General features: G+C 36.7%; 1 protein-coding gene across 11 annotated transcripts in view; it reads right to left on the bottom strand.

Moving 5' to 3' along the window:
- The window catches only part of EML5 (EMAP like 5), a 122,951-nt gene that overhangs the window by 91,571 nt on the left and 15,494 nt on the right, over positions 1 to 15,886 (bottom strand). For 10 of the 11 annotated variants that reach the window (XR_013961430.1, XR_013961431.1, XR_013961432.1 and 7 more), the window contains exons 4-10: positions 15,720 to 15,788; positions 11,921 to 12,106; positions 11,472 to 11,607; positions 10,528 to 10,729; positions 6,023 to 6,160; positions 4,494 to 4,750; positions 2,880 to 3,092 (exon numbers count right to left, since the gene is read on the bottom strand). Coding sequence is in view for 8 of the 11 variants with exons in the window: in XM_080684417.1 (XP_080540543.1) it covers positions 2,880 to 3,092; positions 4,494 to 4,750; positions 6,023 to 6,160; positions 10,528 to 10,729; positions 11,472 to 11,607; positions 11,921 to 12,106; positions 15,720 to 15,788 (1,201 nt within the window). In the remaining 3 variants the exon portion in view is untranslated. Of the gene's footprint in view, positions 1 to 2,879; positions 3,093 to 4,493; positions 4,751 to 6,022; positions 6,161 to 10,527; positions 10,730 to 11,471; positions 11,608 to 11,920; positions 12,107 to 15,719; positions 15,789 to 15,886 lie in introns of those variants that run through there. The other variant, XM_080684421.1, reaches the window with a different exon arrangement.

The following is a 15,886-nucleotide window of genomic DNA, read 5'->3' as shown; positions in this document are numbered from 1 at the left end:
GTATGATTTGCCTGGTGTTTCTTCATGATTAGATTCAGGTGACATTTTTGGCATAGGCAATGTTGGGTCCTTTTGGATACATCACTGCAAGGGGCACCGTTCTATCACTAATGATGTCAGGTTGTAGCATCTGGTTAAGGTGATATGCACCAGACTCTGTCAATTGTAACAGAATTGTTTAACTTTGTGGTGAGTTTAAAAATTTGTGTAATGGAAACCATTTCTGTGGATCTAAGCTTAGAATACATTCTCCATATCCTGCTTAAATAAACCTGATATTTGGCAACATATACACAATCCTGTTAAATCACACTGGGTAGCCATAGCTGGTTTGGCCCAGTGGATAGAGCATCGGCCTGTGGACTGAGGGGTCCCTGATTCGATTCCAGTCAAGGGCACATGCCTGGGTTGCGGGCTCGATCCCCAGTAGGGGGCATGCAGAAGGCAGCCAATCAATGATTCTCTCTCATCATTGATGTTTCTATTTCCCTCTCCCTTTCTCTCTGAAATAAAGGAAGGAAGGAAGGAAGGAAGAGAGGGAGGGGGGGAAGGAGGGAGGGAGGGAGGACGGACGCACACTGGGTATAGAAATACACTCACTGTGCTCTAGAAATACACTCACTGCACTAATATAATATAAGGTTTGGCTTCATTTTGACAACATTTTAAAAGTTTCATGTTAAGTTACAGAAGGCCTGCATTACTTATGGATGCACTTTCCCATGCATCTAGGAAGCGAACACCTCATAGGCAGGGATCAACAACATGGCACATCTGGCAGCACCTGGAACTCACCACTTTAGAGGCACAACAGAAATAACCAGCCTAGGGCAGGCTTTGAGGAAAACTGGGCCCTTACAACATCTGAATCAATGGACTGCTCATTTGAATAAAACTATTTCAGCTGTTCCCATGATCACCTTTTACTAAAACTGCATTTTAACATTTGCCCAAAGCTTTTAACAACCAGATGAAAATTATTACTGCATCTGCTATAGATGGTAATGCTCTAGATTAGAAATACACTCACTGCACCTAATATAATATCCCATACAACAGGAGAGAGCTCTTTGTAAATTCAAACCTCTAAAGAAATTTTGCTTTCCCTGAGTAGCAAGTATGCTTTTTTAAAAAATATAGCTAAAATTAATTTGGTTTCCAGGAAGCTCACATTTCATTTTGATGTTTGACTACTACTGTTTATTTCTTTTTTACTGATGAGAGTGAGAAACATCGATTTGTTGTTCCACTTACTTATGCATGCATTGGTTCTTGTATGTGCCCTGACTGGGGAATCAAACCTGCAATCCTGGTTCATCAGGATGACGGCCCAACTAACTGAGCAACCCAGCCAGGGCCTACTGTTGTTTTTTTATCTGGTTTTAATACTATGGTGTTTGCTAATATTTTATTCATGCAATTATTTTAGTACTTATGGGCCTGTTATAAGCTGACTCAAATACTTTATGGAACAAGGCATGAAATAAATGACAAATACAGAATTGCATTTATTCCCCAGGACTATGAAAAAAATGATTAATATCATCATTTTAGAAGATATCCAAGAAAAAGAGATGATATATAAAAATAACCCCTTAAATCTAAAGAGCAAAATAAACTAATGAAACAGGAACAGACTCATAGATACTGAGATCAGACTGATGGTTGACAGAGGGGGAGGGGGTTGAGGGACTGGGTAAAAAAGGTGAACGGATTAAGTGCAAATTGGTAGTCACAAAACAGTCACAGGGATATAAAGTACAGCACAGGGAATATAGTCAATATTGCAATTACTATGTAGGGTGCCAGGTGGGTACTGGAAGTATCGGGGGGACCACTTTGTAAAGTATATGATTATCTAACCACTACGCTGTACACCTGAAACTGATACAAAACAATGTTAAAATATTAAGTATAAACTATAATTGAAAAATATTTTATTTTTTGTTAATGCTCACCTGAGGATATTTTTTTCCATTGATTTTTAGAGTGGAAAGAAGGGAGGGAGGGGAACAGAGAGAGGAAAGAGAGAGAGAAAGATCAATGTGAAAGAGAGACATCATTGGTTGCCTCCCGCATGTGCCCCGACCCAGAATCGAACCTGCAACCCAGGCATGTGCCCTTGACCAGAAAATCGAATCTGTGACCCTGTGGTGCGTGGGCCGCCACTCTTAACCACTGGCCAACACCAGCAAGGGCTATAATTTAAAAAATGTTTAAATGACTCAATAAATGAATAAATCACTGCCTTCAAAGTAAAAAAAAAAAAAAAAGAAAAAAGAAAAGAACCCGTTTCCCCCCCATGATTATAGAAAATAAACAAATGTCAAATAACATATATTAAGGATTTAAGGGAAAACACACTCGCATGTGAGACCAACCAACAAACGAATAGATTCCAAACTATGACATGAACTTGTACAGTTTACTACTTCGTTAGAATTCTTGAGAAAAAGACAAGAAAATGTCACCTAAAAGATATATATTCAATGAGTTGCGTAATTAAAGAAAATAAACCATAAGAAAAGAACATCAGTGTACAGTCTGACAATATGAAGCAATTCTGGAAGTGGAAGAAAAATGGTTCTTTAAAAAGAAAGAGATAAAGTATTAGTTCATTCGTAATACATGAATTCAAAAATAACTTTCTAATTTATTTTCTAATAAATTTCTAATAAAAATTTCATGTAAAAAAAGTAACATGACAATAATTTTTTAATTAGCAAAATAAAAAGTAGCTAATTTTGTCCATTTTAATGCAACTTCACCAAATTATCAATGCACATATTTTCAAAAATATAAAACCTCTATTTATCTCGACTAATGTTTTTGCAAGAACTTAAAAGTCCTATAAAATAGTACTTTGAAAGAAAAATTACCTTTTCTTAAACAAGGATATCGAAATAATTTTACAATTCCATAGTCATCAGCTGTAACTAAAACTTGTCCAATATAGTTTCCATCTACTGAATTTATATCATTAATATCTGAGTACTTGGGCCAAATTCCATTTACTTCAAGGCCTGAAACACATGTCCATGAAGCCCAGTGAACACCTTTTGTTTCTTCTTTATTTGTCACTTCTTTACCTCCTAAAAAGAAACCAGTCCTAATTAAGTTATTTCATTTGACTTTTACTAAAGCATCAGTTGTACTGATATCATGGTAAACTCCAAAATTTTTAATAGCGTCCCACCCTGGCGAGGTGGCTCACTTGGTGGGAGTACAGTCCTGTACACCAAAAGGTGGTCAGGACACATACCTAGGTTTCGGATTTGACCCCCGGTCAGGGGGCATACAGGAAGCAACCAACTGATGTTTCTTGCTCACATTAATATTTCTCCCTTTTTCTCTCTCCTTTCCTCTCTCTGGAAAAAAAAAATCACTTAAAAAAACCCACATGTCCGTGGGTGAGGAATGAAAAAAAATTAAATAGCTTCCCACTCCAGTTAAAAATAGAACCCATGAATAGATTGGTAAATATGGTAAGAAGAGGAGAGAATAAAATGCTAGAAATTTTTAAAAAGCCAAAATTATACTGATTCAGAGACACACACAGATTTAACGGGATGTAGCTAGCAGGTTCACCACATGAAGAATAAAACTGAACCCTATTAAAGTCATGCTACAGATTAGTCACAACAGGGTAAGTTAGAAGAAAAAGTAAAAGCTCTAAGAAAGTGACAATCAAGTATTCAAAAAGAAACCTAAGAAGGTACACGGCTGAGAAAAAGAGAGCTTTTGAAAAGGACTGGGAAGGAAAGACGAGTGGGAAGTAAAACATTTACATTAGGTAACAGGACTTTAGGATTAATTCAATGTTCATTACATACAGATTCTTAGTAAACACTATTGAGATGCATTAATTTAATTATGTAATTGTATCAAATTACTTATTGCAAAAGTGACTAATTCACTATCATACTAAAGTACTACTAATAATATTTTGCTCTGTTTTAAATATCTTTTTAAACCTTTGATGAAAACTTTTTCAAATTTAATTTGTTAGCTATATTATTAATATTGGCAACCCAATATTAATACCCAAACAACTTATGGTTAGACATTTGTAGCAATTATATAGAAGTTCCACAATAAAAATTGCATTTTTTACTTCCTAACACACACAAGGACTTTACCATATACTGGTACAATACACATGTATGGAATTCAACATAAAGGTTCTAGATCAAGCATATCAAACTCAAAGGCTAACATGGGCCAAATAAACGAGGCATGTGGCCTGCGGGCCGCGAGTTTGACATGCTTATTATAGATCCTCTAAGCAAAAAACAGCTTTAAGTAAGGATAAAAAAAGACTTCAATTAATTAGGGAAGCCTTATGGAAAAGATCACAATGCCCAAAATATTAGCTCAGGAATTCACTGATTTCTTATAGTCAAATTTAACTTACCTGTTTCTAGTGAAATCCTAGAATAATTTATAGGCACTAAAAATCTATAATTTATAAATAATGTATTAGAAATTTTTACCTGGCATCCTATAAAAAAGTCTTTTACCGTTTCCATCATTAGTCTGTAAGTATCTACTGTCTGAGGACCAGTCCAGATGAGTGATGAAACTAAGTGATCCCACACACTCCCCCATTTTTTTGTAACGCTGAGCAACTCCATAAATATCAACTGAGCTGTCGTTGCATCCAACAGCAAGGTAAGTTCCATCTGGTGAATATTTTAACTCATGAATTGCCTCCTTCCTATCTTTAATATGCACAACTTCCGTCATATCTCTGTAAAGAAAAAAACATTAAACCATATGAAAAAAGTCACTACAGAATTAGTTCAGTTTCCAAATGTGTGTAAAATGACTGTGAGGCTGTATCAAGTATTCATAAACAATAAATGTAAATGAGACAAGTAGTATTAAGGAATAATTATTTTGCTGAACAGAAATATGTAAGTACAACATAGTTGGAAACAGGTGAAAAATGCTAAATTCCATTTCCTGAATTACTTCAAGTAGATTAGAGATTCAGATTAACTTTATGGAGCCATACGATAAAGGAAATAAAGTCGCAAAATTTTATGTTGAAAGAGGAGTCAGAAGCACAAGAGAACAGGATGTGTCTGAAAAAGTAAAAGGTATTTTATACACGTTCAAAGGAAGAGACTGAGGTAGAAGAAAAAGGCTGGAGAGATGGGCATTTCAGTCTATGTTAAATTAACTACGGATCATGAACTTCACCCTAAGGACAGTCCAAAGCTTTCATCGTGCTCAGAAACAGGAGGGATGCAAACAAATGTGTTAGGCATCACTATAGCTGTAGAGCGAAAACGGTTTTGAGGTAAGTAAAACCAGGAGGTAAGGGGACCAGCTGAAATACCATTCCACCAAACCAGGGAGACAAAAGGAAGAAATGAATTACTGGTTTCTGGAGTGGGCAACTGGGTGCATGGTCCTCACCAAGACAACAGTGTGGTGAATGCCGGAGGGGAGGTTGGGGAGGAGAGCCGGGGATAAATGATGGTGAACAGAGACGTGTACAGAGACGTGATGTGAAGTAGAATTGTGCGCCTGAAGCCCATAAATTTTGTTAATCAGTGTCACCCCAATAAATTCAATAAAAAGATTTCATAAATACTTATCTATACCATATCTGTAATTCAACACTAGATGTTAATTGCTTTAACAAATTCTTCAAAGTAGACCCAAAGGAAAAACAGAAGGAATTTTTTTCAAACAACAAAATCATTCAGCCATTTTTAAAGGCTCAATGTCCATCCCACCCCCTTCAATGACAGAGGATCATTATTGAAAGTCAATACTACCAAGGAATGAAAAGTCAGGACCCAAATTTATAGTTCAAATTTTAGCCATTAATCTATTAAGCATCCTTAACCCCCAAACCATGAGTTAACTTAATTTTCTGACAAAGCATTTTATAAATATATTTTATATTTAATGAAACTAATACCTGAAATATATATTAATTAAAAAGGAAATGGGTAAAACAGTAAGTAGAAAATTACTATCTGTTCCTGTTTCTCCCACAATACCATACCTTACTCTAAGTACAGTAAATGAGCCATCCTTCATTCCGAGGGCAAGATGGATTCCATCTACATTTACAGCTGCACAACGAATTGGTTCTTCCATATTACACCTTGCTATTAATGCGTGATCTACTAGGCTCCATATCCTGTAACATTTAATTAAAATATAAGAATAGTTAACTGGTGTATCCTTAAAAAATAATAAACTCTATGAAAACATTTTGGTTAAAATAATAATCTCATTTTAAGATAAATCTAGATTTTAACTGTATACTTCATGGAATTCTTATCCATGAAAACAGAAATACTGTTTATGCTTAAAATGACAAGAGTGGATAGAATCTTTTATTTTAAAACAATGTAATGACATTAATTTTTTAGATAGATGAGTTCTACCCTGATCAAAGGGGAGATCTAGATATAATATAGTGGTACATGTCATATACTTTGTATATAGTCCTTCAAATTAAGACTATGCAAATTGAGAGTCCATTCCACACTCTAATGTTAAAAATCTACAACAAAAATGTAAAAAGAAAATACCCACTGTTTGAAAATTAAGAATCATACTTCCAAATAATCTAAAGGACAAAGACAAAATCCTAATGAAAAGTAGTTACTCTTTTGAAGTAAGTTATTACAAACCTGTTTTATATAAAAACTTATGGGATACAGCTGACACAGTACTTAGGGGGAACTTTGCAGATATTATAAAAACAAAGGCAACAACTTAATGAACAGGCATCTACCCCAAAAGGTTAGGAAAAGATCAGTAAAACTAAGTAGATTCTTAAATGTTTTTCTAGCAGCATCTTTTTAAAAAAACTATTCTGTGTTGCTGTCTTATAGGAAAAATGATTCTGTATATTTTTATACATCCAGGAAAAATTGCTAAATTCCTTTTAATTCCAATAATTTCTCTGTATCTTCCTTTCAATTTTCTACATATACAACCATAATACCTACAAATGAGAGTTGTTTCTTCTCTTCCAATCCAAATATCTATATATCTCTCTATACATAAATATTATATCATACATATATATTTGGCCTTACTGTGCTGACAAAAACTTTTACGCTAGAGCTGAATATAATGGTGAGAGTGGAAATCATTGTCTTCTTCCTGATTTCAAAGGAAAAATGTCATTGTTTTAATATTACTATATAATAGAAATATGATAATTACTGAAGACTTTCTATGTTCTACCACAGGGATCAGCAAACCAGAGCTGGTGGGCCAAAGGGGGCCCACTGCCTTCTTTTTGTACAGTCTGCAAACTAAAAAGTTTTCTCTAAATGTTTATTTATTTTTATTTATTTTTAATATATTTTATTGATTTTTTACAGAGAGGAAGGGAGAGGGATAGAGCGTTAGAAACATCGATGAGAGAGAAACATTGATCAGCTGCCTCCTGCACACCCCCTATTGGGGATGTGCCCGCAACCAAGGTACATGCCCTTGACCAGAATCGAACCTGGGACCCTTGAGTCCACAGGCCGACGCTCTATCCACTGAGCCAAACCGGTTAGGGCTCTTTACATGTTTAAATGGTTGAAAAAAATTAACAGAATAGCATTTTGAGACATGAGAAAATCACATGAAATTCAAATCAAAATCAAATCTGTAAACCAAGTTTGATGGAAACAGCCACATGTTTGTTTACATATTGTCTATGGCTGCTTTACACCACAGAGGCAGTGGTGAGTCAGCCCCTGCAAAAGAGACGGCAGACAGCGTGCGACATAGCACTTTGCACGCTCCTCCAGCGCACTAAACTGGCACAGTTATCACTTGGTAGAATTCTGATTGCCACCTGTATTATCATATGGTGACAATTTATTATTTTTAATTTCTAGTACATACCCATCCATGTCAGAACAAGTAAAAAAACTACAGGAAAGTAAACTTTGAATACTGCATTTTTAAGGCACATTTTTAAAGCTAATTACAAATTATACTGTTACTGAATTAGTAAAGCATTATGTTTATTTTGTAATGACACAATAGCTTTTTAAAAATATATATTTTATTGATTTCAGAGAGAGAGAGAAACATCAATGATGAGAAAGAACCATTGATTGGCTGCCTCCTGCACGGCCCCCTATTGGGGGTCGAGCCCACAACCCAGGCATGTGCCCTTGACCGGAATCGAACCTGGGACCTTTTAGTCCACAGGCCGACGCTCTATCCACTGAGCAAAACTGGCTAGGGCCACAATAGCTTTTTTAAAAGAATACAAATATGTGTTATTTTCAGACTAAGCACGCATCACAATATGTTCAACTCACAGGAAACCAAAGGTAAGAAAATTAAAAAATTTAAAACAAAGTATCTCACTGCAGCAGAATTTCTTTAAAATTAAAATGAGGTTTCCACAAAAGTATGTTTCTGAGTGGCTCATTTGTTAGACAAGCAAAGAAAACTGTTTATTGGTAAAGGATTAACTAAATTATTTTGAATGGCAGCAGCTGAAGAAATGTGTCCAGAGAGAACAAAAGTAAGACTATTAGCTTTTTGGTGAGAACAGTTTGCTCAAGGAGATGATGAGAGTGTTGGGAACAACACCAACAATTAATTAAAAAACAAGGAAAATAATTTTGAGTGGTTGGTTTTCCTTGAATCTTGATAAATCCACAGATGTTATGGATACTACTAGGTTGTTTATTTGAGGTGTCAATGCCAAGTTTGCAATGATGAACAAATAGCTTCTATGAATAGTCTGTGTGGAACAACTGTAGGCTAGAATATTTTTTTAAAAAAATATATTTTACTGATTTTTTACAGAGAGGAAGGGAGAGGGATACAGAGCTAAAAACATCGATGAGAGAGAAACATCGATCAGCTGCCTCCTGCACACCCCCCACTGGGGATGTGCCCGCAACCAAGGTACATGCCCTCGACCGGAATCGAACCTGGGACCCTTGAATCCGCAGGCCAACGCGCTATCCACTGAGCCAAACCGGTTAGGGCTAGAATATTTTTAAAGGCATTAGTGAGAAAGCACTAATCTGACACCACATAAAGTGGAATGAAATGGTGGTAAAAATATGCATGGGGGAAATGCCTCAGACTAGTTTATAAAGCCTGTGAAAAGAGCCAGATGTTTCTCTAGTAAAATGGGTTTATTTGACTACAAAGAAGAATTGTAGCTGGAACATGTTGTCTAATGGTGAACCACACCCAAGTCCAGAGAAACAAAGGAGAGGAAACTCATTTATAAAGGAGAAGAAGCTGTGAGAACTCTTATAAAACAGAGTTCTTCCCACCCTGGCACGTGTAGCTCAGTTAGTTGGAGCAAGTACTGGTACACCAAAAGGTCACGGGTTTGATTCCCGGTTAGGGCTCATACCAGGTTGTGGGTCCTTCTGCCCACAGGAGGAAACAGATCGATGTTTCTCTCTCTTTCTCTCCCCCTCCTTCTCCTTTCCTCTCTCTCTGAAATCAATAAAAACATATTAAAAAAACACACAACACAAAGTAAAAAAAAAATGAGAGCTCCCCCTTCTGGCCTCCTGACTTCATTTTAAATGAGGTTTCTGTTTATTAATTCTTACAAAGCCTATGTATTCACTGTATTATTCTTTATCAAGTATTCTGCAAAAAAAACACCACTTTGAATTGTTTCTTTGAACCAACAGTAATAACCATGAGCTTCATTTGCTCTTGTGGATTTAACCTCCATCAGGTCTCCATTTTTGTCAGTAATAGAAGTTAAAAATGCTAACTTGCACTACTAAACAGAAGTTTAATGGCTTAGCAGTGATAAATTTTTATTGTGATATTTTGGTCTCAGAGCCAAGAATGATATTTTTTCTGAACCAGAACTGCTCTCAGTTACTATTATTAAACACTGAACGGCGGAGTTGGAAATTAGCTTTTGCTACAGATTTGATACTGTTTCTTAATGAATTCAATCTAAAATTATAAGGCAAAAGCAGCCCTTATATGTGCAGCCAGTACTGTGGTGAAGTTATCTGGACGACAATTTATTGTTGAATAAATTACAGTATATCCATGCAATGGAATATTACAGGATATTAAAAAGGTGGAGGTAGCCGAAACCGGTTTGGCTTGGTGGATAGAGCATCGGCCTGCGGACTGAAAGGTCCCAGGTTCGATTCCGGTCAAGGGCATGTACCTTGGTTGCGGGCACATCCTCAGTGGGAGGTGTGCAGGAGGCAGCTGTTCAATGTTTCTCTCTCATCGATGTTTCTAGCTCTCTATCCCTCTCCCTTCCTCTCTGTGAAATATCAATAAAATATATTTAAAAAAAAAATAAAAAAAAAAGGTGGAGGTAGCTCTGTATATTTTGAAATGGAAGGAACTCCAACTTACGTTTTTAATAGGAAAAACCATCTTATAGTTAATTCTATTAATTTTTAAATGCCTCTTAATTATGTTCATTTGTTATATCACAAAAGTTGACAAAATTTAAATGTATTTTAAGAAGTTTTTCTTATGTTTATCTAAGAACAAATTCCAGCCTACGCTATTATTTTATAATTGGCTTACCTGACTGAACGATCATCACTTCCAGTCACGGCCAAAGGTTTTGTAGGATGGATGGCAAGTGCCCAGAGTTCACCCTCACAATGCCCTTGCATAATTAGGAAGGGTTTCTTTCTTTCATGCACCACAATTTCAAAAATTTCACTGTCCTGTGTTCCAACTAGAATGTGGTCACCTCGCCAACAAACACTCCTCACAGACAAACCTAGTCAAAAGTGAATTGCATTTAAGAGCAATGCTGTAATAACAGAATTCCAATGGCCTAAACTGATATTAATTTTTATACCTTTTTATACCTTAGATGTAAGATAAAAGAAAGCTGTAAGTCTCTGATCCATACATCTTTTTCAATTCTCTATATTGTTTTCTACGTGGAATGATATTTCTCTTTTTATTATTATTATTTTAATCCTCACCTGAGAATGAGGTTTAAAATTTTTTTTAATTAAAAAAGAAAAAGAGACTTCTACTTTTTCTGTATACTTCACAATTCCTTTTGTAACCTTGGGAAAGCTAAGGTTCCTCCCAGTTTTCTTATCTACACATTATGACCAACACAGAGGTGCTGTGTACAAAGTTTCCTCCAACCCTTGACACACTTTCTTTTTCACAGTTTATTTGCTAAAGTTACATCTAGCATTCTAATAGTAAAATAGTTTCAAGATCCAAGGTTACCAAGTAAGTATCTATCACATCTCTTTTCAGGTCCATTATAACAGTCATCAGACATGAAAGAACCTTTGTCATAACAGTAAACCTAGACTGGCTTTAGGAAAAATTATTTCTTTTCAACAGAAGAATTTCAATTACAAGTATACACTGTGAACAGGCAAATGTCTCATTATATTTATAAAACATACATTCATGTTCACGGAAAGAAACAGACAATCTAAACAGGTATATTTATAATTTGTCTAGTAATGAGATACTATTTGGTTTGTTATTACCTTTGTACCCCTGGTCTGTTTCCCTGAGATCAATCACAGTAATTGGTTTAAAAGTTAAATCCCAAAGACGAATACAGCCATCTCTGCCACCAGTAGCAAAGCCTTCTTCACAAGCATTCATGCTAAAAATTCCTGCCTGGAAGAGGAAATAATTTAACATTTTACTTTTTAAGAAAATCTATAAAATCTAGAAATTGATTATATATAGGAACTCAATATCTGACCAAAGAGGTATTTAATGATATGCACATAACATAAAAGAAAATAAGGTTAAACCTTATACCCTATAAAAATTAATTACAGATAGGCATAAAATTAATTCTGTTATAACATTTTCCAAGGAACTGGACTGATTAGAAAGTTTTCTATATTATGTAATTTTTTGTTCTAAGACAAGAAGATAAGCAGTTAACATCAAAAAGTGTTTGGAAATATTTAAATGTACTTACAGTATGGGCTCCTTGTATTGTCCGTATAAGATTGATTCCTTTCCAAACATATATATCCCCATTGAGTGCACCAGAATATGTTAACTCATCCCTTGCACAGGCCAGGCACAATATTGTTTGAAGGTCGCCAGTCTTACCAAAGACTCCTCGTTTTGGGGTCAGAGCATTTCCACATAAACTCCAGAACTAAAAGGTACAGAGTATAATAAGATCATCAGAGAATGCTTATAAAATAAAGTAAAACATTCCTGATACTTTGATGCTACATTAGAGCAGCAGACTAGAAATTACCTAAGAATTTCCCTTATGATACAACAGCACTCAAGGTTCACATCCTCATCCTAGTGCTGTCAATAGCTAGTTATAGCAGGTAAGTCACTGGTTTCAATCCTTATCTGTAAGAATAACAGGGGAGGGGGTGGGGAGGGAAATGAACTACATTACTTTTAAATATGCTATGTTTCCCTTAGGTTTCTGAAGAGAAAACTACATAAACTTAGGTTGAAAAGTTGGGAATGAGCTAGCAATGAAGATAAGATACTATATACTAATAGGAAAAAGGACCAAACCTAATGTTCAATCTGATAAAGACAGAAAAGACAGGGGAAAATAAAAGGATTAGTATGTTGCACCCATTGATCTTTTCAAAGCTTAAAAAATAAGAGAGATACATATTTGGAATGACTGGTTCATTCTTTGGAAAACACAGGGAAGTCAAACAGGTCAAACATAAATCTTCATGACCAGAGTTTTGTTGTTCTTTGTGAATTCAGGTAAATTTTAATAGTTTGCAGAGAGAAATAAAAAAAAAACAAAATTGGGGCAAAGGCAGATATATATATACTAGCGGCCTGGTGCACGAAATTTGTGCAGGGATGGGGTTGGTGGGGACGGTGGTGGTGGTATGTGTGTCTCTCAGCCTGCCTGCACCCTCTCGCAATCCGGGACATCCTTCCCGCGATCTGGGATCACTGGCTCCTAACTGCTCACCTGCCTGCCTGCCTGCCTCATCGCCCCTACCCACTCTGCCTGCCTGCCTCATCGCCCCTAACCACTCGCCTTCCTGATCACCCCTAACCACTCTGCCTGCCTGCCTGATCACCCTAACCACTCTGCCTGCCTGATCGCCCCAACCGCTCTGCATGCCTGCCTCATTGCCCCTAACCACTCTGCCTGCCTGCCTCATCGCCCCTAACCACTCTGCCTGCCTGCCTCATCGCCCCTAACCACTCGCCTGCCTCCTGATCATCCCTAACCACTCTGCCTGTCTGCCTCAGTTCCCCTAACCACTTGCCTGCCTGATCGCCCCAACTGCTCTGCATGCCTGCCTCATCGCCCCTAACCACTCTGCCTGCCTGCCTCATTGCCCCTAACCACTCTGCCTGCCTGCCTCATTGCCCCTAACCACTCGCCTGCCTGCCTGATCACCCCTAACCACTTGCCTGCCTGCCTCATTGCCCCTAACCACTCGCCTGCCTCATCGCTCTTAACCACTCTGTCTGCCTGCCTGGTCACCCCTGACCGTGTCTGCCTTGGCCCCCCCGCCGCCATGGCTTCATCAGGTCGTTTGGCTGTCTGGTTTAATTAGCATATTATGCTTTTATTATTATAGATATATAAAATAGCTGTATATAAAGAAATTAGGCCCTAAGAATAAATTCAACTTTATAATAACTAAATTACTATTTAAAATAATATGTTATATACTTAAAAATCTTACCTGACCTTCAAGATCTTATTTTAAGACCTAAACATCTTAATTTAAAACATGAAGCATCAAAGAACTAAAAATTATGATGCTGATCTACTCAAATAACTAATGAATGTTTTAATCAAAGAAAGTTTATGATTTTTACATTTTAAAGTTCCATGATTTTGTGCATAAGGACAGCTGGTTTTCTTCCTTTCAGCAAGTCCCAATTTCAATCGATTATTTTCTTTTAGAATAGTGATTCTCAATTGTGGCCGCACATTAGAATCACCTGGGGGAAATGATAAACATAGTACATCTGGTCCCCCACTGAGATAAACTGAGACAGAACCTCTGGAGAGTGAAGCGCAGGCATCCAATGATTCCGATGCTCAGTGAGAGTTAAGAACCTTCGTTCTAGAATCCACATCAGTGCTGTCCAATACAACCTTCTATGATGGTGAAAATGTGTCTGTGTATGTATCTCTCTCTATGGTATATATAGATGAGTCACTAGACACCTGCAGCTCTTTTTTTATATACTTGCATCTAGAATTAATCCTTTATTCTTTTTCACACATGTGGCTCTTGAGCATATTGCCAGTGTGACTGAGAAATGACTATTACATTTTATTTAATTGTAATCAATTTAATTTAAATAGCTGTACTGGCCAGTGCAGTTCTAGATTATCTTTGGGATTTAGTTTCCTCATATGTACTGCCTGCAGAGAGCTACCATGTTATTCACTGCCTCTACCAAATGTAAGGAAATATAGTAAAAAAATATATAGTTTGTTTAATTGAGAAGGTAAGATTTTTCAAATCTGAAAATGAAAAATTCAGCTTTATTTATAGTACAAAACAACAGTAAGGTCTCTATTAATTTGCCAATTTATTAAGGACTTAATATATATCAAGTACTGTGTCAAACTGATGTTCATAAAAGACGAACAAGACAAAATTTCCACCTTCATAGTGTTTATACTACATACTTTAAACCTAGCACAGAGCCTATTCATTATCAAATCAGGACCCAGATTTGCAGCAGCAGCCAAAGATGCTCTGGAGAAAATGTGGATGGAAGTGAGAGTATCAGAATAATGTGCACACAAAACCTTACTAGGTGTTAGTTAACTGTTACAGGAACTGTTATAGCAAATACTGGGAGAAAAGCAAGTATTTCCAATTTGCATCACGGATTTAAAAGTAATTATAAACCCAAGAGTGAATACTACCACTGACTATATGGGCTTCAAATCCTGAACTATAATTATGAAACAAAACTCAAAGCTTTCATATGCAAAGTAAACCGTGGCTACCAAGGCTGAAATCAAATAAGAGAACTTATAGAGAAGAAAAGGTAACACTGTCAGAAAGCTGACCATGTGCCAGGCACTACGACATATATACTGCCTTACGGAATCATCAACTCTGCGAGGGTGTAACAGCAGCCACAGTTTTAAGATGTGGAAAAAAACTCAGAGGTTAATGACTCATCCCAGGTCAACAGCTGATAGGTGGCAAAGCCAATTCTATCCATGATGCTTCTACCACAATGTTTTATCTTTGTGAATGAAAACTCAGTTTACTTGGTTTTCTATTCTCACATTTTACTTTCTAAGTGAAACATGAGGCAACAAGATAAACAGTGCAAAACCTATTTCATTAGACTGTAAATTCCTTTATGGGAAGTGTTTTATTAATTCTCTGTTCACGTCTATGTCCCTCACAGAAGTTCCTCACACAGTAACTACACAATATTTGTTAGATTGAACATTAAAATATTAAAAATGTTGACATTTAAAAATAAGTACTGTCAGAATCCTAAAACTATCCTAAATTGTAAATAGTGTGATATGTACTCAGCGGCAGAGAATAAGTTAACATCCTATATAATAAAAGGGTGATATGCAAATCAACCGAACAGTGGAACAATCAGAACGCCCATGGCCCCTCGCCCCAGCCACCCCTGCCCCCAAGGTGGCCCCCCCTCCGCAGCCGGCCCACCCCTGATGGCCCCCATTGGGGCAGGCTGGCTGGACCCCACCAGTGCACCAATTCGTGTACCAGGCCTCTAGTGACTATTATAAAACAAGACCCTTCTAGTACCTTGATATGTTTTACACCACAGCTGACAAGTTTATTTGGCTGGTACAAATCCCAAGAAATGTCAAATATCTGTAAACAAATCAGATTTATGGTTAAAATACTTAATTTCAGAATCATTTAACAACGCTGTCCAAAAGACCAAATAACCCCCAAACCCTACCTATCAT

This window comes from Plecotus auritus, assembly GCF_963455305.1.
Source record: "Plecotus auritus genome assembly, chromosome: 1".
NCBI classification, from domain to species: Eukaryota; Metazoa; Chordata; class Mammalia; order Chiroptera; family Vespertilionidae; genus Plecotus; species Plecotus auritus.
The sequence above is the reverse complement of the archived record's forward strand: the minus strand, read 5'-3'. Positions and strand labels throughout refer to the sequence as shown.